This window comes from Pseudoliparis swirei, chromosome 11 (assembly GCF_029220125.1).
Source record: "Pseudoliparis swirei isolate HS2019 ecotype Mariana Trench chromosome 11, NWPU_hadal_v1, whole genome shotgun sequence".
Lineage (NCBI taxonomy): Eukaryota > Metazoa > Chordata > Actinopteri > Perciformes > Liparidae > Pseudoliparis > Pseudoliparis swirei.
Window position 1 is genome coordinate 13,263,494 of NC_079398.1, and position 27,730 is coordinate 13,291,223.

Below are 27,730 nucleotides of genomic sequence, written 5' to 3' on the forward strand. Positions count from 1 at the left end.
ACTAAAATAAGTGTGTGTGGGACTTCAAATACTCCAAAGCTATTGAAAAAAAACACTGCAGCTTTGGTGCTAAAGCAGACATCTGTTTACTTTCTTCAGTCTCTCCGATCAGTGTCTTGATAGAAGAAGGAAATATGGACAACTTGCATTATTACTTGGTTATGCTAAGTGTCTGAAAACTGGTGGAATGATTATTGCACCAATTTCACAAAGTGCAGTTTATTAAATAAAGTGTAAATAGGAAGAGGAGAAAAAAAAAGATTAGATTTATACAGTTTGTTTCCAATCACAAGTCACAACAAGGGCTTGACATAAGATACTGAAGGACTATGACTGCATTCACTTTGAGATGCTGTTGCTTCATCTGTTGGATCACCATGTGAGTATCTTCTTTTCCTTTCCTCCTTCATGCAGCATGTTTTACTCCGGGAGGGTTTGCTGGACTCTGTATAAAACCTCTTCACAGGCCTGCAGCATAAATGGCCGGCATGTGTCTGCACGAGCCCTCGGTCACACAATCGGGCATAAACTGTAGACGTTATGCAAGGGCGACCTTGTGTCTGACCTCAGTGTAGAGTGTAGCCTGTGAGACCACAGCTGCAGTTTGGGATGTCACAGTCACAGAGAGAGACAGTGATACGCACGCCGAATAACACTGATGGTTCCCTCGCTCTTATTATCATGTCCTCGTCTCTCGCTCCACGCGCCGCCGACCTCGGGCTCATTGCCATTCAGCAGAGGGTTTTGAATTGCTTCTCTCTCGTGGAGAACGGCTTTTTTTCCCCCGGAAACCGCAGCGAGCGACACCCACTGAATCCGCTAACAGCGTCAACCTGACCCTGATGACAACACACAGAATAAATAATGAGTGTTTGTGACATCTCTTTGTGAGGATGACAGGAGATAGAAGACGGGCAGCAGAGATGTTCATCTTTTACAGTACGAGGCAAGAGAACGCGTATACTTCCATAATATGTCAGTAATTCATCCCCAAGGATATAGAATGACCGATCAAATGTTATTGATTAGTAACCATAGTGATATCTGTCAGTAAGGAGGCAGTCGTTTGGCCTTTTCACTTCTTGAGTGTGAGGTAATGTATGAGGCAGCTACTGTGAGGTATGATCATTTCCCCACATCTTGCAAAGCTTCCCCTGGCTATCCATTTTGAAAAGCCGTAAACAGTGAATGATTTATGAGGATTTAACAGCTGGAAGTGTTATCAGTTGCGAGTATTGCACTCGTAGGCCCCTCTAAATAATGGCTCGCTCAGTGCTCAGGCCGAGGGTCTGCTGGGCTCAGCTGGAAGGAAGATATTGACCAGCATGGATCAGCCCGTGTGGCCCGAGTCCTTTGACAGAAGAAGAGTCCTGATACACTGAACCCACTCGAAGAATAACAACATACGCTCTCTTCGCTCTTGAATTAAATGGAGACGTATCATTTTGTGCATCCTTGGAAAAATCAGTTTTTCTCTGATTGTAACTGTGTGAGATTAATATTAGATAAAAGCAGATATATAGTGTGTATGTAGAGTATATCAATATATATATTTATATATGTATGTATATATATATATGTATTTAGATATATACATATATATGTATATATATATGTGTATATTTTGTATATATATATACATATAAATATATATATACATATATGTGTGTAAATATATATATATGTGTGTAAATATATTGATATTGATATGGTGTCTTCCATGAAAACTCACTTTTTTATCAAAAAATTTGAACAATTCATAGAACATATAGTCAAGAAGACATTGACAAGGAAATAAATTATAATATATGAAGTATTAATTTTGTTCTACAAACTTCAAGCTCAAAGGAGGAAGGCCAGTTGTATAGCTTCACTCATATAACTGTTTTCAGCTGTGCTAACATACTGCACAGGGGTTTTCATTCTCAGATATTATTAGTCTTCTAAGGTGATTAGCAAACACAATGTACCACACTGACTGATAGTTGATGGAAATGGGCTATGGAGATATTTAATATATATTATTTAAGAAGACAGAAGGCGTTTTGAATAGTCATTTACATTTACAATGTTAACAATTGTATTTTTTATTTTTTTAATATTATTATTTATTCTAAAATTAAAAAAAAAATAAAAACAAAAAAAAGATAAGAAATTTCTACCCTTTGAACTATATATATATATTGATATGGCCGTGTTTTCAGGCCAATAAATTAAAGATATTGCAGCACAGAAATAGAAAAGTTAAAAGATATGTGTGAGGTAATTTAGAAACAGAGTTAATTTTTCAACTGTAAAATAACCTACTCAGTTGGTCACAACTCTTTAACAGCTAATTTAGGAGATAAGATGAGAACACATTGGTATTGATCCCCGGAGGGAAATATTGCATTACAGCGGCACGGTGAGGTCGACAGTTGTTAAACGCTCTAACATTTAAAATCACCCATGTAGTCAAAGATACTCTCAACCTGTAATGTACCTGGAGTACATATGCTGGGTTCTTGGCACCATCGTGCTGTGATCCATATCCGTCACTATCTGAGTTCCCCCCACATAAAAGGCACCACGGATGCCACCTGACATGAGATCGCTCACGCTATTACGGTTCATTGGGCTTGTTGCGATGGACTTAGATTGGATTCAAGACAGACATGGTGCAGGGTGGATTTCCTCTGCTTTCGTAGCAGTTTGATGTCCCGCGGGGCCATTTCAGACGGGCCCAACACACATTTGACAACATCGGCTCCCTGAAGCAAATCATGTGAAAGTGAGAACAGACTGTCAGGTGGTGTCACCTCCCTCCATCCTTTCCAGCTCTCTGTCGCTCTCGTGGTTGACAGGTCGGCGTCTTTGTTCGTCTCGCCAATAAATAATACATAACAGTCACAGGGCCACTGAGCCGGAACAGCACGTGCACTAAAGGGAAAGTTAGATGTCAATGATTGTTTTAATTCATAATCATTTACACCCTCTGAGCCCCCATTCCATTACAACTTAACCCTGGGGTGCGATACGTCCTGTGAGCTGCAGAGCCGATGAATCAGCTTTTCTTTGTGCCGTAGTCATAGGACATGCCGAAGATGTTTAAACATATTAACGATGATGACATTTGGCACTTTTTCCTCTTAACCAACACCATAATGAGTCTTTGAGTAATATGTCTCGTCTGATAGCAGGTTGTATGCACCAAAGAGCATCAACAATTAAAATCCTCCTCGGGCCACTTCACTTCTCTTTAAATGACTTTGACCCAAACGCCACAAGTCAATCATTCCTTCCCATTTTTGACAGTTTCTAAAATAACTCACATTTGTTTGCCCCCCATCCATGATTAGATTCTGGAGGCACTATAATTAATCAGCGTTAACGCTGGCAAAGCGTTCATTAATTCCTGCTTTGACATCATGTAATTACTCATTTCAGCATTAGGGATGAGGATTGTCCCCTCAGATCTCAAGGTCAAAGGCAGAATTCCCGACCATTGATTTGTGGCTGCGTGGGACGTGTCATGCATAGTTATCTTATTTTTCCGTTGCAGGCTTTTTCCTCAACCTCTCTTTGCCTCCTCTTTGAGTGTAACACGTAATACCATGTGAAAGATTGATCAGGCTACCTAATGTGCCTTTCAGAAAGTTGTCAACTGCTGTATTGATCTTTGGGGCTCGTGGCTTGACCAGAACATTTACAAGCATACCTGAATAGAAAGAGTTGTGTGTGTTTTACAGAGTGAGTAGGCTATGAATACACTCATTGCAAAGTGTATTAAATACATGTACTTTTCATGTAGAAGAAGAAATTGTCCCCCATGGGGCCTTGCAGTGCATTTTGTCTGTAAGTAAGAAAACTATAGAAACGAGCAGACACAAGTCTCATCCTTACTCTCTTACTCTCATATGTGTACTTGTGTTAGCATTGTGTCCACCCTTCTTATAAAATCTTCTTTGTCCTTGCTCCCTCTGTTCTTTCAATTAAATGTCTTGCTTTCAACATTTCTCATCCGAAAAATGAGCCCACACCAGTTACTGTCGAGGCCGGGCTTTGTTTAACCACAGAAGAGTACTTTCATTTGCAGCGTGAAAGGCAGAAAGTGTGAGATTTTCATCATCCCTTGCCTTAATATTGGCCAACAATGGCAGTGCATCAGCACCAATCAGAGACATTAGAGGACATTTTCTCTGCCGTGATTTGATAAGGGCCCAGCGCCTTCTGAAAACAGCCTCCCTTCACTCAACTGACGATAGACATTTCTCCAGGCATGGATGGATGAAGTCTGCCTCAGCCGCTGAACTTCTATCTGATCTCGTCAGCTATAAAGCTTGACTAAGTTTTATTGCTCAGGGAAGGATGTTTATTGTGAATTCTCACTTGGCTCATTTAAGCAAATCTAATTAGCCACATTGGGGAAAAATGTGTTTTATGATTGAGTGTAATTTGTGCAGCATTTCGTGCTTTGTAATCAGTGGTTGTGGATAGTCTGTATGTGTGTGTGTGTGTGTGTGTGTAAAACTCACAATACACTCCTCATAATGTTGTGTGTCTGTTCATGTTTAATTTATAAGATATTGCCATGACCAGGCAATTCTTACTGCCAGCGTAATGTAGCTGTAACACTACTTAAGGCCCATGTTGGTCATAACTCTATTACGCTAATGTTTGCATAATTTTGGTGAAAACTCCCAAGCAAACATTCAGTTCACCACAAATCCCATACAGGGCCAGTTCCATTAGACTTCTGCCCAGTGACGTCACATCCATCCAACTCCCACCTGTGGGACCCAGTAACTCTGTTTTCTCTTCTACCCACAGCTCTTTCCGCCTGGATAAAGTCAACAGTGACATGCGTAACTACATCACCAATTTTGCTGCAGACTTAAGGTGAATACAGGCTCAGCGCCACCCCTCCGCTTACCTCTCTGTCGCTGCCATGTTGCAGTGGTCAGACGTCGGAGTACGCTGGCTTGAGCAAACACTCAAGACCAGTCAATGAGAGTTCACCCGGGGAAGCCAGCGCATACTGGCAAAGAATGAGGCTCTGTTCAACACACACTATGATGTCACGCTCTGCTTTACAGCAGTGTGCTTCTTCCCATATACAGGTTGGTTACTTTTACCGCTTCATTCAGACCTAATCTCTGGGCGTTTCTGCCCTCAGGTTTCTTTGGCTGTTGGGAAGGTTGATATTACTTTGCAAACACACACTGCCTTGCTTCAGCATTACAAGATGGATTGTGGGACTTTTAATCACGCTGGCATTTTCCTCGCTGCCAAACACCAGTGTTTAACTCTATAAAAAGCCCTGAAACTGCTAACTCATCACTGCCTGCCATTAGAAATGGATCTGGCGGAGGGAAACTCACTTTGGTATTCTTAATGTGACCCGCATCGCGTTCTCTAGTTTACTTAAAGTGCCTTTCTTTCCCATGTTTTCCTATTTGTCTTCTCTCCAGCAGATTTCAAACCAGGCTTGGGTTTCTGAACTACCCTGATGCACTGCTGGGGTGGCACATTTAATTGACCTGGCTGTGCTCTCTGAAGTGCTCGCTCACTAACTAGCTCCTTTGCATTTCCCTCATTTCCAAGCATCGATCGGGTGTTTCAGCTCCCTGTTTCTGATTCTGATTCTGATTCTGAACAGAAATCGAATTGCCTTTTTTAAGGACGCTGGTGAACACATCAATGTAGTGGGGGAGAGAAACAGAAAAAGAGAGAGGATCCCCTCTTGGGAGACCCAATGTCATAACGATCTCCTTCTTAAGGTTGCCCAGAGGAGGGCTCGTCATTGTGTTTGTCATCATGTCACACCTGGAGCCACTTTATGTGTTATTGACGTGCTGAAGAAATCATCCCCATGACTGAAGTCCCACTACCTTGCTGCTTCTCTTTTTCTCTCTCCGTTCAGTCAGAGCTACCACTTGCAAGCCACCAGGGACATGCACCCCAGCATTACCCTGGATCCCTCTGTCAACTACAACTCTCCGAAGTTTCGCTCCAGGAACCAGAGCTACATGCGGGCAGTCAGCACCCTCAGTCAGGCTAGCTGTGTTAGCCAAGTGAGCCAGGTGAGTCTGCTCCCTTTCAATGAAGAGGGCTTCACAAAAATCCAAACCTGTACTGGGGATGAGTGGTTTGTAAACTGGGGGCTGCTGAGGGACCCTGAGGAGGTCCCAGGGAGTCTTCACTAAAATGAATTGGAATAATTGCCCCACAAAGTTGTTCATTTAAAACCCCAGTTCAAGAGCATGAGGGTCCTGAACATAATTGTAGCTCTCCCTGCAACTCTTTTATCGTATACAATGTGGTTATCGTTTTCTAATACGCATACGTACATTTTTTGCATTTTACTTACACATATGTTCAGGGCTCTCAAGTTTTGAAGACAGGCAAGAGTGACATTCCCCCCCCCCCGCAGAACGAAATGCAACAGATACGGGGTTTTTTCTGATTGGCTATTGTGTCGCCCATTTCTTTTTTTTGATTGGCTGATAAGTGGCTCCTCACAGCAGAACTCCAGGGGAGCGCTTGATTCCTCCACGGTGAGGGCAGCGCGGCCAGCTCATGTTTGCGTGCTGCGGCACATTAAAACATTAAATAGACGAGAGTATTTTTCAGCGTGAGAAATACGATGTGTGGCGGGAGTGCGTGACGTAAGACCGAAATGCGTGAGTCTCACGCTCAATGCGTGACACTTGAGAGCCCTGTATTTTATATCACAGTCCATCCCACTCTGTTTATCTGGAAAGATTAAACGACTCCAACAGGGGTTGTTGAGATATTAATCTCCCTCTTAAAAGAGGGGCATATTGATTTCTTCAGAGTCTTAAAAGCTCAACTAAACTCCTAATTCAAAATCCCAATATAATTAGATGTGTATCTATGATTCTAGATATTGCCAAGCAAGTCAGTACCAAATACTTTAGTTGATACATCCAACACTTCTGTAATAAGAAACATTAATACTTTTGGTCAAAATCAACAACAAATAGTTTACAGCAAACCCTCTGATGTGCATCAAACTGTTTCGTTATTCTCACACAAAGCAAAATATACTGCAGCAAAAGGAATTAGCCTGCAGGGGATCTTCTAGTGGAAATATAAATATATTGTAATTTCCAGGCAATATTTCTCCGCTGTCATTTGTCTCTTAGAACATGTGCGTTCGCACTCGACTTTAGCAACAAGACTTGTTTTTATTCTGAGGTTTTTACAACCTCACAATTAATTTCTCCAGATAAACAAAGAAATAACGTCACTTGCTTTAACAATGGAGGAAGCATGCTTACGGTATTTGTTTCTCACAGGTGAGTGAAACAGAAGTAAATGGTCAGTTTGAGTCAGTGTGCGAGTCGGTGTTCAGTGAGGTCGAATCCCAGGCCATGGAGGCCTTGGACCTGCCCGGCTGCTTCAGAACCCGGAGTCACAGCTACTTGCGAGCCATCCAGGCCGGCTACTCCCAAGACGATGACTGCATCCCCCCAATGGCGTCCACTGTCACCTCCACCATCAGGTCTACCACAGGTAAGCGCATTTTGACATTCATTTAATTTATTTCATTCAATTCAATGTGCGACATCCTGGATGTTGGAAATTAACACCAAAAGCTTACATTTGGTATTAACGTGTGTTAATGGATGAATACAGTTAGTGTCAAACAGCCTCATATCTCTGCATGAATCACTATTTTATGTTTCCATTGTTTTGATGGACGTATGATTATCGTAGCTATCACTTGTGAGCTGTGCTAGTTCATCCAACTGTATTTTTGATACAGTGCTTCATCTGCTCATCCATTGGATGCATCAGAGAGTAAAACTATGAACCCTATTGAAAATCACAAATGGAATTTATCCGAAGAATAAATCCGGTCAGGATAAGAACATGACTGCTTTTTCAGCTACATTTTTGGAAATCTGGCTTTCTTTGTGGTGGCACTTTTGAACGTACACACAGCTTTATTGCGAACTGGGCAAAGAAATGGTATAATTGCAGTATGCAAAGTATGCATTGTTAACTTGTAAACCCAGTTTATACTATCAGAGCATCTACTATGAGGTTTCTTTGCACACAGATTTTTCACTTCACACAAATATTTTTTTATCATTGCAAAGCTCATGTTTCCTCGTGATGAGATTACACTACAGAAGTGCACACTATTTTGTCTAGACCTGGATAATGAATTATCTAATGCTGACCAGGAGGAATATATCGATAACTGAACTGTCCCTTATATAATTTCACATATGCAAACTTGTTACAATAAATCAAAAGCTACTCAGCTGACAAATGCACTAATCTTTAATACTGAGCCGTGATTATAAATTGTAAGCTTTTGGTGGTTTCAACAATTCCCGTGATTGCTGGCTTCACAGAGGAAATGATACGTCCTTGTGCAGATGAAGAAAGTGGGAAGAAAAGAAGAAAAAGTGTCCGGATGAAAAGTCTGAGCGGATTCCACCTTTTCCCACTGTAGATTCATGAACTAACAACATCCGTTGGATTATAATAGGGAGGGCTAGAGGTGTGGCCACCTGGAGCTGTGCTTATGATCAATTCTTCAAATTATAACTGTTTACGTTCACTGCTTTCTCAGTAAACTCAAATATATTTGCATTTTTAGGATACCGAATTTGGTATGTGATAGATTTCGCCACCATTTTAGACATGGGGCAATTATTGCTGCGAATCAATCTGTCAAACTGGACCTCACTTTTTCAATAGGGTTCATACTATACTTCCTGATTGATGGGAAACGGTTTGGAAGCTTTGCTCATCTTTGCCTATTTTCATTGCACAAAGTTCACATTTCTTTACCTCGACTGAAAGCAGACGAGCATGCAAGGATTGTTCTTACACCTCATTTATTAGAAATATTGTCCATTCTCTGTGATGTGTTTCGGGAGTTAGGAGTTTCATCTTTGTGCATTGAAAAGATAAAAAAGATGCATGCTACAAATTAAGATTGAGAAGGCAGTGTAAACCGTTTATGGAAATGAGTCAAAATGGGAGTACTTTCCCAGTGTTACACTGGTTTTCAACACCGTAATGGATAATGATATTGCAGATAATATAAATTCGAGAATAAAAATACTTTTATATGCATTTACAGAATACCAATGAGTGAATTGGGGCAATAATCACAAGTTTAGCACTTAGTTGTTGTAGATTTCTTCTAGTATCTTATTTTGACTCATGGCATTCAGTGCATGATTTGATGTTACTGCTTTGTAGCAATAAAAAGCACATTCTCTCCAGCTGCTCACACCTGTGGCCATATTACAGAGAAATATTCATATTTGTCTTCCAGATAGAAATTATGTGCAGGAAGACTCTTGTTTACCCGACAAGGCCAGTGTACTTGAGGATTTGGCAGACACGGCCCCTTTGGCTCATGATGATCTAGGCTGCCCCATCAGAAGAGACAGGCTTTACCAACAAGATAACATGGGCGCGACAGCCAAACCTCTGTCTGGACCACCTGTTTCTCCAAGCCTCTTCAGATCCCCCAGATCTAGTGCCCCAGAACGGCCATCACCAAAAGCCATCCAGGCCAGTATAAAAGACTCTGCTACCTTGGCTGCAGCTATCACCATGCAGTGGAAGGAAGAGGTCTCGGCCATGCGTCGAGAGCTGGCCGATCTAAGGAGAGACCTCTGTGTAGAGCTTCGTGCTTTCAACAGTAATTTCAACACTTTTACGCAGCATTACAACACTTGGTCTCCCCATGGTGGCACCATGGCAGCTGGAGCTGGGGTAGGTTTAGGTGGACGGTTTGGGGCAGGAACAGGACCTAGAGCAGGGGTAGGTTTGGGTGGACAGGTTGGGGCAGAAACAGGGACAGGACCAAGGGCAGGGGTAGGTTTAGGTGGACAGGTTGGGGCAGAAACAGGGACAGGACCAAGGGCAGGGGTAGGTTTCGGTGGGAAGGTTGGGGCAGGAACAGGGACAGTACCAAGGGCAGGGGTAAGTTTAGGTGGGCAGGTTGGGGCAGGGACAGGACCAAGGGCAAGGGTAGGCTTGGGTGGACAAGTTGGGGCAGGAACCGGGACAGGACCAAGGGCAAGGATAGGTTTAGGTGGGCAGGTTGGGGCAGGAACAGGACCAAGGGAAGGGGTAGGTTTAGGTGGGCATGCTGGGGCAGGAACTGGACCAAGAGCAGGGGTAGGTGTAGGGCCAGGGGCAGGAGGACTTGGAACCTTTGCGACAGATGAAGGCACTGGGGGAGCTAGAGAGAAGAAACCCCAGATATCGAAAGTATCTGTGGGAACCCAGGCCAGAAGCAAGGTCCTGGTCCGGCAAAGCACTGCAGATGCAGCTGTCAATTGTCCAGATGAGAAAGAGGAAAAGAAAGGTGGCCGTAGAAATCTGCCAAAACAGCTCTCTATGGACCCAAGCATTCTTGCCTCACCACAGTCGATGTATGTGGAGAGTGCCATACCACTTTTTTTGGATCCAATATTTCCAGGCTCTGTTAGGTCAGCAGGATCAGAGACATTTCATTTGACTGCACTGCCATCTAGAGCAAAACCAGAAACAGAACAAGAGCTACCAGACAATGCAATTGTGAGCTCATCTCACATGGTCACAAATGAGCCCGTCACCACTCACGGAACAGTGCCAATTTCCTCAGAAGCAGCCCTTGAGAGCCCACAGGATTCTGTGAAAGAAGAACAAGAAATGCTAGTCACTCCACAGCGAATAGCTTTAGGCCCGGCTAATGAGTCCCATTCAGATGCTGAACCCTCTCACCCGGATGACATGAAATCCACAGACTCAGACCTAATTGAAAGAGATAATATGCAGCTGCCATTTCCAGTTCCCGTAGTTACTGTGTTTCCACCTGAGGAAAGTGATGATGACATCATGTCAGATTCAGAGCCTCCGGATTCTATCAAAGTGGAAAAACTAGATCAAGTGTCTCAAGACCCTGCTGCTGTGTATTTACCATATTCAGGATTAGATGATCCAGATCCTACAGACCCAACAGAATTAGAATCAAAACCATCAGATCTACCAATAGTGTCCTCGTCTGACCGTGTTAGTCAAGGTCCATTCTCAATCGCACCCACACTTGAACTTGATTCTGCTACATTATGTGATTTAGACACTGACCATCTTAGGGAGATCTTGTGTCCATCCATTGTTGTATCAGAATACCTTGACACAGATTCTCTTACAAGTCCAACTGATAGTGACACATATCCAGATCCAATCATCACCTTTCCAGAGTATCCTTCTGACCCTCCCCCAGAGCAAATGGCATTGGCCTCAGCCTTTGCTTACACTTTAGTAGAAACTCAAACCAACACTGACTCAGACTCCCAAGACTCAGAGTGGCCACCCCTTCCTGAACCACTTGATACCACCCCTATATATCATGCCGATCTGGTCCACTTTGATTTAGTCATGCTGACTTCCCTCGATCAAGATGATCTGGACTCTGTGTTCATGGACCTTGAACCAGATCCATTTGACCTAAGTGTTGACTCTCCATCTATTACAGAGGATTTCAATCCACCCTTCTATCAATCAGAGTTTCCAAGTTCACCCCTACCCACTGTTAGCCCTGCCACAGTGGGCCCCTTGGATCCTCCACTGTCAACAGAATCTGTCTTTTTGGATCCAGCTATGGAGTGTTGCTTAGCTCAAATGCTTCAGGATGTAGCCTCAGAATTACATGAGGTCCCACTACCACAGGTCACTGTCACAATATCCCCTCCTAGTTCAGTATCTCCTGATACATCATTGGAAATAGACTTTGGACCTACAAGTCCAGTCGCAGATCTCCTTCCACCAGATACAGATTCATCACCACCAGATCTCCAAGACATACCCTCAATGGACCTTTCACCCATGGAGCCAGATGATATGATTGCAGAAACACTGGAGTGTATGGCTGAATACCAGGAGTTTGGGGAACTTGTGGAAGCAGAGACCCCAGATAGTCCAGAAAGGTCTTCAAGCGAGCAGGCCTTTCTCTGGTACAGGTGGCAGAGGAGAGGCCAGAAACCAATATTGATGCAGCGGAGTGGCAGCGTGGAACTCTGGAGCGGGAGATACGAGTACAACAGTGCAGAAATCACATATGTGTCTCTCACTCTGTGAGATCATACCTCATTCTCAGCAGACAAAATGTAGCTCAAAGTATATTTATAGCTCACGGTTTGTAGCTGCCAGTAGGCTGTAAGTAGTGCATCGTGCAGATCTAAATGCCATGTGAGCATTGGCATTCAAAGGACTTCCTCATACATAACCCTGCAGTAATAAAACATGAAAAAGACTGCATTTGTAGCAGCAAAAGAAAAATGTCAAGGATTGCACCATGCTGCAAGAATGCGATGAAACCTTGGAGATGATAAATGAACTGAAAAACTCTTCTTCAAAGACACTTATTGAAAGCAGTTGCCGTTGTCACCACTGATGTGAATAACCTTCCAGGACAGTACTGCCTTTGTAAATCATTGGATAATAATAAATGTTCTTTTTCTGTCAGTGTAATACATCAAAGACATTTTACACATCTATTTTTGATCTCTCTGTTTATTGTCACTTGAGAGTGGAGTGAAGTAAATCTTTTCAGTTATCATATAACTATAAGAACATACTGTTTACTATGTGAGCTGTTGGATGGACTCTGCGGGAATAAAGAAAAAGGGTGTGATACTGTGGAATGATGTTTTTCACAAGCCTTGACTAACCGGAATAATGTGATGTTAATATAGAAAAGTAACTCCTATTATTTTAATTCATGCTCAAATATGGCAAACCAGTACAGTTATTTTATGTAGCCTCTTTGTCCATGCAACCTCATGTTACACATGCACCTACATTTTGCTACCAAACATACAGCATATACAGTATACACATTGCTAGACATATACAAAGATACATATATCAATAAAATACACAAATGAAATGTACACAGATAATCTGAGTATAGTAATAACAGACCTTGTGGAGAGGTGATTTAAAAAATAAAAAAAATATCATCTCAATGCTCAGGAATCAAAGACTGAAGTGCAATGACATGTTTTAAACCGCTGACACTGATGAAAATGATGTTGTAATGGTGCATGACAGATGGCCTCAATATGTTGTGCATTTCATATACTGTGCCTCATTGTACTTGGTTCTGTTCATTGTTTCATTTTGATATTCAGTGCAATGGAAGGAGCCTACATACCACAGAATCAGCAAACTTCTGCTACCAGCAATGAACAACTAAACAGCCAGTCAAATCTCAAGACATATATACATATATCTGTGCCATCTGTCCAATTAATAGGCTCTATATGGAATCGCAAACTGTGCTCTAATAAAGTGTGCTGGAACAAAAATAATCTTACAGCTGAACATCAGTGAGCTGCCAGAAAAATGATTTTCCTGTGTGTTGTTTTGAATTGAATATGTGCATAGCACTTTGTGGAAGATTGATAAATGGACTGAATCTGAAAGGTTTTCAAAGGGGTCAGAAGTTAATTAGGTTTTATTGTTGTATTCTTTTTGCTCATTTCATCAGTATCAAACCTGATCAAAACCTTTTCCTCCCTGGACCCCTTCCATGTTTAACTAAGTGTGTCTAAAAGTAGCACACAATCGACCCTGTACTGCAGTGACACTGTTTATTCATAAGATAATCCAAATATCAACTGTTTCAGGACAGTCATGCATCAATATACATGCATATAATAACTTTGTAACAGAGGCAATGATGCTGATGAGTCGTTGTGAAATGTCTGCTAAATTGAATTTTCATTTGCAGAAAAAACATGCGAGCCGACACAAGACTTGCATTTTATTATTAAAATGCTTTACAAGGAAACCAAGAACCTCAGCGGCATTCCAGAGGAGTGAACTGCTCCAATGCAGCTCATGTAATTCTTTGAATTGCTTTCGGCCAACATCTACTTTTCTTTATTCGGAATGTCATCCAGTTGAAGGGGAGTGTAAATACAGAGACATTCTCCAATTACAAGGTCAAATTGGGATTATGATCTTGCACTTCAACAAGCATAAAATGGATTTTTACCCTCTTACAAATAACAAAATGTCTTTATTAATTTACCATGATTTTTCATTCATGTTTTTTTAAACGGAAGTCCCACAATCTCGCACTTCATCAGAATTCAATTCAACTGATTAACTTAAGTGTTTTAACACCATTAAAAATGTTAGCAGATTCTTTACTTTGATGAAGCAATAGCACAGAAAAAAGAAAAACTCATCACTCCCAGAGACTTAAAATACATAGTATATAATATATACTGTTATCAAGAACATAGCAGCAAACTGTATCTAAACTTCAGTTACATTTTCAAGAAATAATCTCGACTCACACCAGACTGGTAATATCAATTGATCCCTGGTTTGTGTGGATGCACAAGACCAACATCTTCAACTGCACTGCTACACCACGGACGCACGCTGGACCTTGACGGGATTCAGCTTTCATTTTTATATTCGGTCATCTTGTGAGAGTGTCGCCGGTTCCGGTCGGTGGTAAAACCATGCTGGGACAGGGTCATGAAGTCAGATGACCTCAATCACACAGAGACAATAAACATCAGATATGTGGAATCCAAGTAAACGTGTAAAGATGAAAAAAAGGATCAATTGTGTGCGTGCTGGTTACTTGAAGTCCACTCTGCATATGTTTTGTGTGGTGGAGAGATTGTACTCTATTTCTGGGCAAAAATGCCCACTTTTCTGAAAATCCACCCCACTCCCTTGTTTTCAGGGATCCAGTTCTGCCTCCCCTCCACCGGCAGCAATGATCGGACTTCCCAACAAACCCCAGGTAATCCTGCTACCTGGGGCCTCCTCCATTGCTCCGTTTCGATGAAGGAGATTGAAATGAAATACAAGTTGTCCTCGAGCAAGTTGCTGTTCAGCTCATGTTTATATATCCTCCTCTGTTTGACACCGTAGCCATGACAGAGCTACATTTTTACCTTCGCATTGAAAATGCCGGAAGGTTATGTTTTGATCGCCGTGTATTTATTTATTTGTATGCGTGTTATTCGCAAAACTCAAAAAGTATTGAACCGAATCGCATGAAATTTGGTGGGATGATTGTTTATTATCCGGGGACCAGTTGATTAGATTTTGGGATCAATCGGGTCAAAGGTCAAGGTCATGGAAAGGTCAAAATCTTTGTTTTACCATAGCACGATACATTTGTCCAATTGGCATGCAACTAATGCCAAAATGTTCATAATTCAATGCCCAATCTTGTGATATGCGAAGGTATGCACTCTACCGAGTGCCCGTTCTAGTTTTAAATGTTTTCTTCGCTGTCGCTTGACATATTTATGATGGCGCCACTTTCTGAAACCTGCCTGGAACATCCCTCCATCACGAAGTCTGCAATATCACACAAGTGCCCATACACACACACAGATTTACAGTACAAATACACACAACTACCACTGTGCCAGGGTGTTTGATTAACGTGAGAACCAGCATGTTTTCCATTTGCTGCTGTTGTGCATTTAAGTGAGTGTTCTCATGCAGGGTGAGGTTAAGAACACAGTGGCGTGGATCTTACTCGTGATATGCTGATGTGTCACCGGGATCAGGAGCAAAAGAGTTCCTCTGAGGCATGACAGAATCAGTTTTGTTTTCTCTAGCTAGCTATTTTTATTAAAATGTCCTTATGTCGGCAACGCTCAGTGCCAATAATGGAGATGGTCGTCGGTCTTCCTCTCTCTCGAGATCATTTATATACCCTTAAAAGCCTGCTGCAAAGCTAACTTCTGCTTTCCCTTTACAGTGATAAATCCAACGGGGAAGAAAGACTCTTAACGACGTGTCACTCAGCCCCCCCCCCCCCATGCCCAATGTTAGCATACAAGCCAGTCCTGATAGATAGAGGTCCTACAGAGATAGTGGTTGAATCACTGCCTTTGTGGCTCACGTTAATCAAACTCAATGGCACAGTTGTACTGTGTGTGTGTGTGTGTGAGAGAGAAAGAGAGAGATTAGATGGAGTATTCACACTGAAGACATTAAGCAGCTTCTAGAGTTGCCACTGTTGTTGACTTACGTCTTTTAAACGTCTTGTACTCACCATTCTGTCAGGTCTTTGTGACGGGGTGAGGCTCAGGCGCAGAGAGACAGGCTGGACGCAATATAAATAACAAAAAAAAGCACTCTTTAATGAGGCAAAACAGTTGACAAAAAAAAGGTCCAAAAGGGGCAGGCAGAGAATCCAGGTTCAGGGCAGGGAGGGTCAAGAGGCAGGATCAGGAACACGGACAGGACGACGGGAAAAGGACCCAGAACTAGAGACAACAATCCGACAGCAGACAAGGGAAAGACTGACACAATATATAGGGGGGGAAACAGGTGTACGACATCAGACAGTAACGAGACAAGAGTGGCTGAGGGCAGGTGCAGGGAATTAAACAATTAAAACAGAGAAGACACAGAGGAGACATAGGAGACATGGAACACAGGAGAAACAGAACAGGGTGTTACACATGCATTCTGTTTCCTGAAAGCTGGTATACAATAAAACATCTTGCATGGATATGTTTATATAAACTTGTGTTTATCTATCTTCATGCAACACGCTATTATGTGGTTTGTATGTCTTCCGCGTCCAAGATCTTTTACGTTACATGTGGTTTCACTGTGTGACGATATCTTGATAGCCGTGCTCGTGTTCCTTCACGAATGAATCTGATAAATCTGATTAATTCAACTTCAGTTTGTATTCCCCCCCCGTTACCCTTGCATGGTGTGAGAATCACTGATAAAAGCTCAAATAAAATCTGAAAACAAGACACTGCCTCACGATTAGGCCACGCAGGACGCGCCTCGATACTGTGGGGCGAGCTCCTCGCCAAAATTCGGCAATTAATTAAAAGACTGAGTACAACCACAGTGAGCCACAGTGGCCTCGCATCATGTCAATCCAGCCGCGGTTGCTCAGTACTTTGTCTGGCACGACGCTTTATTACAATGGACGAGCTTCATTTATGAACACCTCCCTTGCTCATGAAAGTCTGCGAACCGTTTTGTTCTCATATAATTGTACAATCAGAGTGCATCATGTTGTTGATGTGAGCGAGTGAGCGCTGTGTGTTGACTTCAGATGGAATCTAAATGCTGAGTAACGCTGCCTCTGCCACGATGGGAGCAGACATTATGACTTTGCCCCACGACTGGCCGGCTAATAGCGGCTCTATTCTGGTCCTCCTGCTGAATCATGCCCCCTGAATGGGTCATCTCTTTCCTACTTCCTTCTCTCCTCGCTCCTTGATTAATCATCACTCTTTATCTCTCAAACGCAAGCCCTCTCTCTCGCCCTTTCACCCCGTCTGCACGGATCCGCTCTCCTCCTGTCCGCCCTCTCACCTCTGCATCTCTATTTTCTCTCTTCCCTGTTCTTCCCTAATGCCTCTCTTCAGCCATGAGAGGTTCCTTTTGTGAATGGACAGCAGCATGAGTAATGAAGCCCCCGCAGCGGAGCGCTCTTCATAGTCCAGACATCTAGCTATTTATAAACACCACCAAAATACGAAAGAGAATGAGGCCAGCAGGTGTTGCAGGTTTGAGCTGAAGCCCTCGGTGTGTATTCTTACCTTAAAGGATGCTCTTTCTAAAAAAAGAAAACCCTTCCCTTGTTTCAGAATAACAATGTGTTTAGGCAACAATGTAATTAGGCTGAAATGCTATTTATTAACTTTAGGGAGCTTGCATGGGGGGGAGTTCAGCTCATTAGCGCCCACAATAGATCTTATTTTGGTCTCAGAAGGACTTCCTAATTGCTCTGTGTGACGTAAGCGTTTGTAAAAGATAAACAGAAAGACAAAGTTCAACCCAGTTACGTCTTCGTCAAGGGAAACGATAAACCCAGAATTTAACCTGCAGCGTGACTCAGTGTTCTTGCTCTTCGGCTTATCTCTTTCTTCTGTTTTTGGCTCCGAGCACCTGGCACACTCTCAGCTTCGATCAAATCGCGCCGAGCACGCCTTGTGCTTCAGACGCTTCATTCAGCCTGTGACCGCACTGACTGAGCTTTTCCGTAAAGGCCTTGTTTGAAAATAAAAACACGTCGGGCTCAGAAGGCGTTCATGACCCGTTCCTCAAATCCATCTCTCTCTGTGGATTAAGTCCATATTCTCAATTGCACAGAAGTAATCCCCCCCCCCCCCCACACACACACACACACCCCATCCCCAAGGTGTGTTTCATGCGCAGAGACGCAAACTCACCCCGCCTCCGGCAACATGACACAATTATTTCAAACCTACAAATGTGATTCACGATAAAATGCGTTTCCCCTTGAAACATAACTCACGACGCGGGCTTGTTACCTTGAAGGAGACCCGGCTGAAAAACATCGAACAGAAGGCGCTCACTCAGCCAGGAGCTCGGAGCGATGAGATGATCGGCAGTATCCCGTGAATCACGCTTAGACGTTTTTGGTAACCAGCTATATTTTATAAAGTTGTAAAACAAATGGTGTTGCTGCTTAATGTCCCGTCATAATTGCCGTGATATATTAGCTCGTCACTACGCTAATGAGGTCATCGGGTAATGAAAGAGGTAACTAAGCAATAACAGTGATCGTTCATACAGCGGAGAGTACTTTCATTAAATGGCTTGTTGTCATATGACAAATCTGTGGTGCCTGCATGATGTCTCATATACAGTGTTCCATGTTGCAGTGAAAATAAATATTTGTCCCAGAGTTGTCTGGTAGCTTAATCATCTGATTGCCTGTTGAATGAGTATGGAGAAGGTTTATTGCGACCTGAACAATCAAACACCATGCAGGCAGTGAAGAGGGCTGATGGGTACATGATGAATAAAGGAAAAGTGATATTCTACACTTTTATTTTTCACCAATAACCAACAAATATGTGTTCCATAGAGATGTCCAGGTCAATGAGCCACACTGGTGCACTGGGGGACAGGAAATGCAGTTTATTAAGTTAATCCCACGTACACCATCCTGCTTTCAGAAATAATAACTAGAGCTCCTAATGTGTACTAATCTGCCGCTGAACACATTCCCCAATAAATTCTTTATTTTCTCTTGTTGGCGTGTCTAGTTGCTTCAGGAATTGATTTTAAATGACTTGTTTTGAATGAATGAATTGTATGCCCCCAGTAAAACCATTTAAATTAGACTTGGTGCCACACACAGGGGGGACAAACTAAGGCTTTGTCGGTTCTGGTTTTAATGCATCATTGTTGGAAATAATAAAGAAAGACAATGACATCAACGTCATGCTGCATGCTTCGGATGACCCATGTGGCAGGGTTGAGATTAGGGTATTGTTATTTTAGGCGTTTCTGTTTAACAAAGAATTTATAAAGGATGATATCAATATTTATGGATTTGTGCAAACTTCCTGTGGATGGTTGGGAATTAACTTTACTTGTTCTATTTTACAGGATATACTCTGGTTTTGGTCTCAATAATTGCAAATGCACACGGAGAGACTCACACATGCACACATGAAGATTCACAATGCGCACAGAACAATTCACAAATATATTCAATTTACAAATGCAAGCAGAATGATTCACAAATACACATTCCAATGCACACGTAAATAAATTACGATTTATATAAATGTCAAATAAAAATCACAAATATATTTATGCATTTCTATGTGTATTTATCTATTGGTTTGTGGATTTATATGTATTTATTTGTGGATTGCACTGAATTTGTTTGTGGATTGCTACACACTGTTTTGAGACTCCCTGCGGTGGCCCAATCTGTAAATGCGTTTTTTCAACATGGACCGATCTGTAGCCAATCAAATGTCGTCCCGCCTTAGAAGGGCGGGGCTTATCTCTGTGTATTCACAGGATGAACTTTGTTAAATCCTGAAAACATAATTATATTTTCGGAGCTGTGGTAACTTTAAAATAGCGTGCAAATGAACATAGAGAGTACATATAAAGTTGCATATGGCAGTGACACGGTAATTTAGATGCAGAATTTCAATAGTTTTTAAAATGACTAACAATAATTATGTCTTTTCATCTTTCCAGTCATCACCTACACACCCAACTACAAGAAGGGCCCTCCTCCAGTCCCGCCCCGTAACACTTCCAAACCCCTCATCTCCATCACGGCCCAGAGCAGCACCGAGTCCACGCAGGACGCCTACCATGAGGGGAGGCTTCCTCATGGGGGCATATGGGCCCCGGACGGCCTCAGCCTGGGCCTGAGTCCATGCAGGGCCCTCTATAACTCCACCGACAGCCTGGACAGCACCAAGGCTGTGACCATAGCCATGGAGGCAGCCGGCGTCATGGCTGGAAAAAGACACCCGTCCACAGACAGCCACAGCTCGGTGCTCACCTGCGACAAGGCCGTGCTGGTGTCGAGGGATGAGGAGTACTTGAAGACACCTCGATCCTCCATAGGGATACAGGTTAGTCTCAGAGGGGGGACGATGAGACGATCTCACATGGGATCGACGCACGGCTGCATGATAACACAGGATACTCAAACACAAACACACACATTTATTTTACCCGGAAGCAATATTCTCTTTTGAGCAGCTAAAAATAGCGAGAGTGAGTCATCTTACCTTACGCAATCCATCAATTAGGATTCAAGTCATGCTGGAGCAGGTTGTAGTGAATGAAGTTCACTCCATGGTTCATTCATACGTATTTTTCGTCCTCTCCAGCTGCTCGCTCCCTATCTCCTTCTCTTTTTCTCTTTGCCTCTCTCCACCTCCCACTCTGTGTGATCTTATCTTGGATGTGTCGGCCTCATTCTCTGATACAAGGTCCTGGTGTTGTTGATCTCCAGTCGCAGTCTAAAGGTTGCGCAACAAAGGCGGAGGAATCCTCACACCATGACCTCAGGGCCATTTATGGTATTTTATCAAAGCAGAGTATCAAAATAATTGTGTGAATTTGAGATTTGCAAAGCCATTGTTGGCATCTTCTCTTGCTCTTTGCATATTTTGTGGTCATTTTCTTTCTGTTTTCTTCTTGGTGCACATACTTAAGTTCTCAGCCGCTAAACCATCTGTACAGCCATTATTTCCCCTCGTCTACGTTTACATTCATTCATCTCTCCTTCGTGTACTCAGCAATTAATGCGATTTACTCAAAGTCTAGGACAAAGTTAAACCTTTCAAATATTTCAAGGGAGAACAATAATAACTTCATTCATCTTATAATGTAGGTTTGAATGTCGTCGGGCGATGTTCAAGTTTTTTGCCAAATTAAATCAAGCACGCCTTTAAGAGCAGTTGCTGTGTTTTTCTTCTTCTTTTTTCGAGGTGATATCAAGAAGAGATGGCTGGAGCGCCTAACACCCAAATTACACCGGAGCCTGTCAGACGTTGCCATCGGGGAGTCACACAGCGAATAAATAATCCCTTCAAAGTCAATTGATACTGCCACACTCTCTGCATTGTATCACATCCATAATTAAAAAATACCCAGCAGCAAGTTTTGCCGAGACATTACATTTCACTGTAATGTGTAAATGGAGCAATTAAAAATAGCCTCCAACACATTAGTTCTAGCAGCCTCTTAAAATGAGGTACTGTAATTCATATGAGAAACTTCCACCGGAGACTTTTTGACCTTAACCAAAGTTACTATATTAGTTTTTTAAGTCCATGTGTGGAACACAGAAAAATGTGTTGTTAAAAAGATCTAACACTACAGGGGGCATTACGGGTCTTGGAAATATTTGGAAATCTACATTTTATGTCTTATATATTTTAATGGGCCCCTATTGGTCTCTAGATTCAAACTTTTATTCAGTTGCATTTGTATTCTGGCCGCCCTCGTTAAGCTGTGAAAAGGATTTGTACGTTGGGCCGAGTCCAATGTGTGACTCACATTCAACTGAAACTAAAATGGATGTGTTTAAAATAATCCCAGAATAGAGCAAAAGATAAAACGTGTTTCTCACAACAGAGCCTGTAACTGTCATCATCAGTAATCACTCATACATGTGAAATACAGTAGGAGTTCGGGGAGGAGTCAGTTAGATATAAAAGCCTCGAGGAAACATCCTGATTCACTCACATGTAAAACGTGAGATAATCTCACGCTCATTCATTTGCTCACTTCGGCCTCAAAGTGTTCACTCCCTGATGTATTGATGGAGTTACTTCCTCACTCACTCATTCATTCAGTGTCCTAGATGCCGCATCATTTATTCAATGAGCTGATGACTTTCTCTCCCTCACGCACATGCAGTACTCACAGTTTCGTGTTTCCACCTTTCCAAAATCAACATGCATGCAGCTCCAATTCAATTAATTCATTCCCAACAGAGGAGAATGCACATCCGATGTGTGAGAGTGGGTAAGATACCTATAGGGGACTGAAGCCTCACCTTTTAGAGGAAGGGGACGGGAAGTAAAGGAAGGACGAGCTAGGGAGCAAGTACATGTATTTGTTTGTGTGCACATAAGAGTGAGATAGACATACATTTATAATGGCTATAATGTGTGTTAAGTCCATTATCACATTTAATTAACAAGCAGGTGCATTAAATGTCTATTTACAGAAACTTCCAAGAGGGAAAAGAATGTAGAGTCGGCAGCTTTTACATCATAGTTTAAATTCACATTGAGGACGCTGAGGTCATATGTCTTAAGTGCATTTTGTCATTTTTATCAACCTGTGGTGGATTTTTAAGTTGCCACATTTTTAAGTTGCCAAATCAACACATTTATCAAAAATGTATTCTTAATTTATTTAATTTTGACTTCTATTAGATCAACAAAAATAAATGTAATCATAGTTTATTTATTCTACACCAGACTTGGATGCATCACATTATAGTGAGAGCTTTAAAAGAGAGAAATAATACATTAATGCTGTTACTGAACTGGGCCAACTTTCCTAATAATTTCCCAGGATATTTTCTGAATATTTCTATTCTGATTCTAATTGAGAGTTAGTTATTTTAAATATCATTTGGTTAGTTGAGTTTATTAGCGGTTGTTGATTTTTCGAGACTCTCTTTTCGATAACTGCTCCAATGAAATACACAACTAAATATTATTTAATTGCAACCTCAATAAATAGCAACAGAAAGGTTTAAATGTTCTTTGAGGGTGTGAGCTGCTCTCAATAACTACTATATTGTTGTCTGCCAGTTTTTATGAAATTACTTGAATGTGTCGCAGGAAGCAACTCCGGGGTCAAGTATTGATTTATCTATAATGCAGACGACTTCATCCTGACATTGACATCATATCACATGGCCATCAGTCTGCTTCACCTACTGCTGGCAGCGTAACTAACCTCAATTAGCCTGCCACGGTATCGATTATCTATTTCCTGTTTGACACGTCTATCTCTGAGAGGGTCGACATAGCGTCCACGTGGACGTGCCGTTCTCTGACTTCCCGTTGTCCTTACGGACCACTTTGCCAAGTGAAGTTGAGCCACGTTTGTGTTCCACAGAACTAATTGATGTATTTCCGGAAATAGTTTTATTTGGAGCCATAATGACGTTGTTCAACGAAGTCAAAGCTTTTAACCTTAAACACAGCCGCCGGCTGGGGAATGTCACCAGGTGGTGTGTGTCGTGTGAAAGGCACGGGGGCTCTGTTCAACTTTGTGCTGACGCTCACAGTTTCCACACCTGTGCTGAGGATGTGACTGTAATTACTGATGCTGTGTGTGTGTGTTCAGGTGTGTGTGTGCACAACAGCGTATCTCTATGTAGGTGGACTAAAACCTCGTTTCATCCTCCTTCAGTCCTCATCCGCCACAGACATGAACTCATTCTCTTCTCACGAGGTGGACGTTGCTCTGAGGTCGCCTCAGCCGGCCGCTCCTCACACATTTCATCCCCGCTAACGGCTTCAGCCAAACGGTCTGGTGACAAACAAAATGGCTCTCCCAAGCGTTAATACTAACCACTCCCCACGAACGGGTGACATTTCCTCAACACAGAGGCATGCCATATTTTTAAGTGCCGATGACTCACTCTCATAGTCATAATAGTGCATTGAGCTGAAGATTTGTTAATGCCAGACAATATAAAGGCCTCTTATGGATATTTGCAGCTGGGTCTTGCATCCGAGGCAGAGATAATATTATTGTATTCTTTATTCATCTGTTAGCCACTCGAGCAGCTCTTTGAGGCATTTCTTAGGCTCAGCGGTGCTAACATTGGCTAATTAGCACCCAACACAGATGGGAATGTCATTAGTATTATATTATCGATCTTTGGTTCGTGAACCAATTGGAGAGCATTATACAACTCTCTCATTATCCGGTAAGGCTGGGCAATATATTGATAAAGCAGTTTATCAATAGCATGATACGAGACCAGATATTATCTTCGAGTTTGGATATTTTTATATGGCATAAGTGTTGTCTTTTATTGCTCTTAAAGGCTCGATTACAGTAAAGGCTTTTTTTCTAAATTGTTCTAGCTGTCCTATTATTTGCCATTAGCCACTTATTCATTATATTCACATTAATTAAATATTATTGCTAAATTATTCATTAAAAATCTCTTTTTGTAAATATTTTTTTAAAGCACATATGTCACCTCTACAATATCGTTTTGATACAAATATTGACGCAATACCTGATTCTCTCTGAATCGCCCATGCCGAGTATTCAAACTCTAAGTAGCATCATATCACATCTTATTTGCAGAAAAAAACCTCAATAGCACCAAAGAAGAAATACTGAAATTAAAATATTGTGACAATAACCCAGCAGAAAATTGTTAATTGTGGTCAAAAAGAGAAAGCAACGAAATGAATCAGGAAGGAGATGAACAAGTGAAGGAAGAAGGAAGAAGTGACCGATACAGATAGAAAAGCTAGCAGAAAGCACACGGGGCTCTGGGGAGCAGGCGGCGATAAAGAAGCTCTGGCCCTGGGCCCCTGGATCAGGATGGCAGCCATGCAGGAGCAGGCAGGATCATCATCCTTCACTATTCTTTCCCATCCCATGATATCCACTTATGTTGCCCTATCTGTCATTGTGTGGTCGCTCAGCTGTGGATACTTGACAAAGACCAATCCATACTATCTAACTTTAGTTCCTGAGCGTGGAGCAACGTGAGCGTTCATTTGAAGACGTGTTTTGGCCACTTGATGAAATGCAAAATCCAAAATAGTCTCTCCTTTTGGCTTTTGTTTGGTCTGAACCAACTTCCGGGCAACGAATCTGGCTGTTCCGACACTAAATGCACGTTGATCACCAGCTGGTTCTCAAGGATGCTGATTAGAGTGGTGTGAGTGAGCCAAACCAGTAAAGTTGTGGGCTGTAAATCCAAACCAATGAGCTGAAAGACGCTAAAGGGTCTGAAGGTGAAGCTGAGGGCGACTGCATTCAGGTGATAATGTTTCACAACAAGCATCTGTTCATGTGAACATATAGTGGATGAGATTATTGCACAACAAAATACTCACTACTTAATTTGTATGCTTCCTGTTATGTTATCAAATCATATGAACTACATTTTAGCATTACACATGGTGGCATATGTGGTGTCTATTTTTCTCACTGAGCTGTATCACGGCAACTGTTTAATAAGCCCAAATATTCTAAATGCTACAACTATGAACATTAAAATGGATATAAGAATGGTTAACTCATTTTTGGTTTTGGTTTTCAAAAGGATTATTTATAAAACAATTTGAGGGTTATAAGTGTGATTGAAACGTATGTGGATATATATATATATATATATAAATATATATATATATATATATATAAATATATAATTTTTTATTTTCTTTATTATTTTTCTTTATTTTATATTAATCTTCTGATTTATTTGATTCTAATAATTTAGGATAGGAATATATATTCTACCAATACCTTTTCAGTCTTTCTGTTTTGTATATTATATAGAATAATATTGTATTTTATTGCAATGATTGACTGAATAAAATACACAACATCAACAACAACATTTATGAATAGAAAAACATAGCTTTTTTAGACATTGTGTCTTGTGCAATACAACATGCATCACATTCTCCTTTTTCAAATTCTTTTGAGAACAAACCTAAGTGCAGTTGCTAATCTGCTGCAGGAAACCTCCTCCGTCTCGTTGCCTCTGCTGCCTCCATAAATCATACAGTGTTTACTTTCTGACAGGCTGTGTACAGTTAAGGTGCTCCGTCCGGTCCCAAACCAATAAACCCTGAAGCACTGGGGAACGAAGCTCACATAATGAGAAGCACTGTTGGTTTGTATCATTTCTTCACATTAGGTGGAAGCAGCCACGGACTCAGAGTCAGAAGGCAAAGGTCTGCGGGAGTACCACTCTGTTGGGATCCAGGTGGAGGAGAAAGGGTGAGATAATGCTTCTGGGATGTGAAGCTCATTACCAGACCTCTATCTGTGATGTTTGCTCGCTGCCATTATTCACCATTGTGCTCTGCGTGTATTCATCTTTGTCTTTCTACCTCAGACAGGGCAGGTTCAAACGCTCCAACAGTGTGACTGCAGCTGTGCAGGCCGACATGGAGTTGGAGGGCTTCCCCACCATGGAGGACAAGGGCCTGCAGTTCGGTGGGGGCTTCCAGCGTCACGCCGAGCCCAGCACGCCCATCCAGTACGGGGCGGTGAGAACCGTGCGCACCCAGGGGCACTTCAGCTACCGCGAGGATTACCGTACCGCCGCCGAACCCCCCAGCCCCAGGAAGACCACCAGCAAAACCAACTGGCAGCTGGAAACCCCCTCCCCGCGGAAGAGCGCGGCCTCGCCGGGCGAGTCCGGCAGGGCGTCCCCTTCCGTGAGGAGGGATGGGAGCTGGTTCATGCAACTGCTCCACACGGAGACCAAGAGGATTGAGGCCTGGTGTAAAGAGATGGAGGCAGAAGCCGAAGAGAATGACCTGTCGGAGGACAGTGAGTGTGCTGAAGGTTTCATATTTGTCTGATTTGATGTGCAGGCCGATTGAAAGGTGGATTATATGCCTCCGCACCAGTTGTCTGGTTTTCGGGTCGTCCGTCCATCATACATACGTTCCACTGGTCCATTCTCATGAACACAATATCTCAGAAATACCTCGAAGGAATTTCCTCAAATTTGGCATAAACATCCTCCTGGACTCAACTGATTAGGTGGTCAAAGGTCAAAGGTCACTGAGACATCCTCTTTGTTCTATTAATGAATGAGATATATGGAGAACACTGTCCACGTATTTCTTTAAATTAGGCATATTAGTCCATTTGCACTCATGTTGAAATAATTAGAACTTGGCGGTTAAAGGTCATTATGACCTCACAAGAATATGTTCAAGCGTCCATATGCTAATTGTACAAATGTCACTCAAAGAAAAAGAATGAAGTGATAACATTATGGCCACACATGGATGTAGACTGCAACATGACCGAGGCATACAACCACAAGGCAGTGATTCTAGTTGTCAATACCCTGCACTGTGTTGATTTGTTGTGTGTGTTTCAGTCCTAGGTAAAATCCGAAGTGCAGTGGGAAGCGCTCAGCTGCTTATGTCCCAGAAATTCCAGCAATTCTACTGGCTGTGTCAGCAAAACCTGGTAAGAAGCCCATCGCAGAGTGTGTGTGTGTGTGTGTGTGTGTGTGTTCTTCATTACTGTATGTTAAGCTATTTCTGTGATTACAGCGGATGACACTTAGATATTATCATCATATCACAGGTTCTGTCTGTCGATAACAACAGGTATCATACACACCTAATCACACACAAGCGACAATTAGGGGCAGTAATTCTTTATGCACCCCTAGATAATGTGTGTGTGTGAAGGGCATACA

The 27,730-nt window shown here is 42.2% G+C and overlaps 1 protein-coding gene across 1 annotated transcript in view; it reads left to right on the forward strand.

Moving 5' to 3' along the window:
• dlgap2a (discs, large (Drosophila) homolog-associated protein 2a) overlaps positions 1–27,730 on the forward strand; it is a 172,453-nt gene that overhangs the window by 138,278 nt on the left and 6,445 nt on the right. Inside the window, exons 7-12 of the mRNA XM_056426739.1 lie at positions 5,903–6,053; positions 7,302–7,518; positions 20,017–20,402; positions 26,201–26,283; positions 26,402–26,841; positions 27,404–27,495. Of these exons, the coding sequence (XP_056282714.1) occupies positions 5,903–6,053; positions 7,302–7,518; positions 20,017–20,402; positions 26,201–26,283; positions 26,402–26,841; positions 27,404–27,495 (1,369 nt within the window). The remainder of the gene's footprint in view (positions 1–5,902; positions 6,054–7,301; positions 7,519–20,016; positions 20,403–26,200; positions 26,284–26,401; positions 26,842–27,403; positions 27,496–27,730) is intronic.